The sequence below is a fragment of the Gavialis gangeticus genome, unplaced genomic scaffold, assembly GCF_001723915.1.
Source record: "Gavialis gangeticus isolate Ggan-Ray unplaced genomic scaffold, GavGan_comp1, whole genome shotgun sequence".
NCBI lineage: Eukaryota > Metazoa > Chordata > Crocodylia > Gavialidae > Gavialis > Gavialis gangeticus.
The window spans coordinates 20,764,368-20,765,773 of record NW_017729002.1 but is presented as its reverse complement, the minus strand read 5'-3'; the positions used below and the strand labels follow the sequence as shown (position 1 = coordinate 20,765,773).

The window sequence follows — 1,406 nt, the reverse complement described above, 5'->3', positions numbered from 1 at the left end:
TATCTGTCTACTAATGATCTGTACCACAGGGTACTGAAACCCCCAGGAGGAGGCTCCAGTAATCTCTTTGGGAGTCCAGAAGACACCACTTCTTCCAGCAGATCACACAAGATGTCATCTAACATATTTGGAGCAGCTGAAGGACCTCAGAACCTTCCAAAGAAAACAAACCCTCCAGGTGAGAATCTATCTTCCTCAAACAATAAAGAGAAGACTGACTTTTACTTATGCAAGAGCTAATAGCTTCCATTTCCCTCTATGCTCTAGACCAGAGTGGTGTTTGAGCAGCATTTGTGTTGGCATCTTTAAGCTGTCAAGCTTCCCTACCCCTCAAAGTCTTGGAACTTTGCTACTTTACAGAGCTTGTGTGCTCAATCAGTTTGCTTTTCTGAAAGGCTGTTTATCACAGAGACATCTATGATTCAGTGTGTGACAAACTTGTGAATGCAGACTTCACGTTCAGTGTTCAAGGCTTAATCTAATGGTAAGCATGCAAGATACTTGTCAGATTAATTTCCAATAATTGTATCAGTTATATCAATTATTTACAAGTGCTCCTTTTACACCACTTTAGTTTAAGAGATGCTTCAGCTGATATTTTGCACTGTAGTAATATTCAACAAGGCCATGTGGAGGACCCCATTTGGTAAAAGACCTAAAGAGCAAAAATAGCAGGACAGGACAGGATTCATGCTGTAATGTGCTGTATTTTGCAGGAGACTAGTTAAAATAACAGGGTTATAGTCTCATGGTATTTTGCCAGATGAAAAGAGAATATCAAAATTCTTCTCTACTTGTGTATCAGGGCTCATAATGACACTGCAGTAAGCTGAAGAGCACTTGCCTGTTGGTTCTGAGTCTGATTCCAAACTAATGAAATTGTGCTATGAAATGCTGCATTTCTAATAGTAAGCCATCAGTCTGGTTTTGTTAAATACAAAGATGGAGGAATGCTTAGTTTGTTCTGTGTCTGATTTGGAGGGCACGCTTTGTCGGGTATACCACAGTTTGAGAAGGGTACATCCTGTCTGAGAGACAAGTTAGTAGCCAGTATGAAGCTTGAACTAGCCAAAAAATGCTAAATAGATTGGCTTAAAACAGTAAACAAGGCTAAGATTAGATAATGGGGGTATTGTCTGTCTGCAGCACAAAAAAACTGCTGTTTGTTTCTGAAACCCTGAACTAGCCATTGTTAAGTTTTGAAATTGAACTGGTACTCCAGTTGATATATCTATACAAAGGTGTTCCTGCTTCTGTGTATATTGTAAGATTCTCATTGTATGGATGGTAGCAGTTGCACTGAGAGTCTGACTACACCTGATCAATAGTAAATATTGGGTGTCAGCTAACTAGTTATCATACTGGATGAGAGATTTGAACACCGCCAGCTGGTGGTAACTTTAAAA

General features: G+C 39.5%; 1 protein-coding gene across 1 annotated transcript in view; it reads left to right on the top strand.

Moving 5' to 3' along the window:
• The window catches only part of HN1L (hematological and neurological expressed 1 like), a gene marked incomplete at its 5' end in the record, with an annotated part of 5,867 nt that continues 4,461 nt past the window's right edge, over positions 1-1,406 (top strand). Inside the window, one exon of the mRNA XM_019507399.1 lies at positions 1-178. Within this exon, the coding sequence (XP_019362944.1) occupies positions 1-178 (178 nt within the window). The remainder of the gene's footprint in view (positions 179-1,406) is intronic.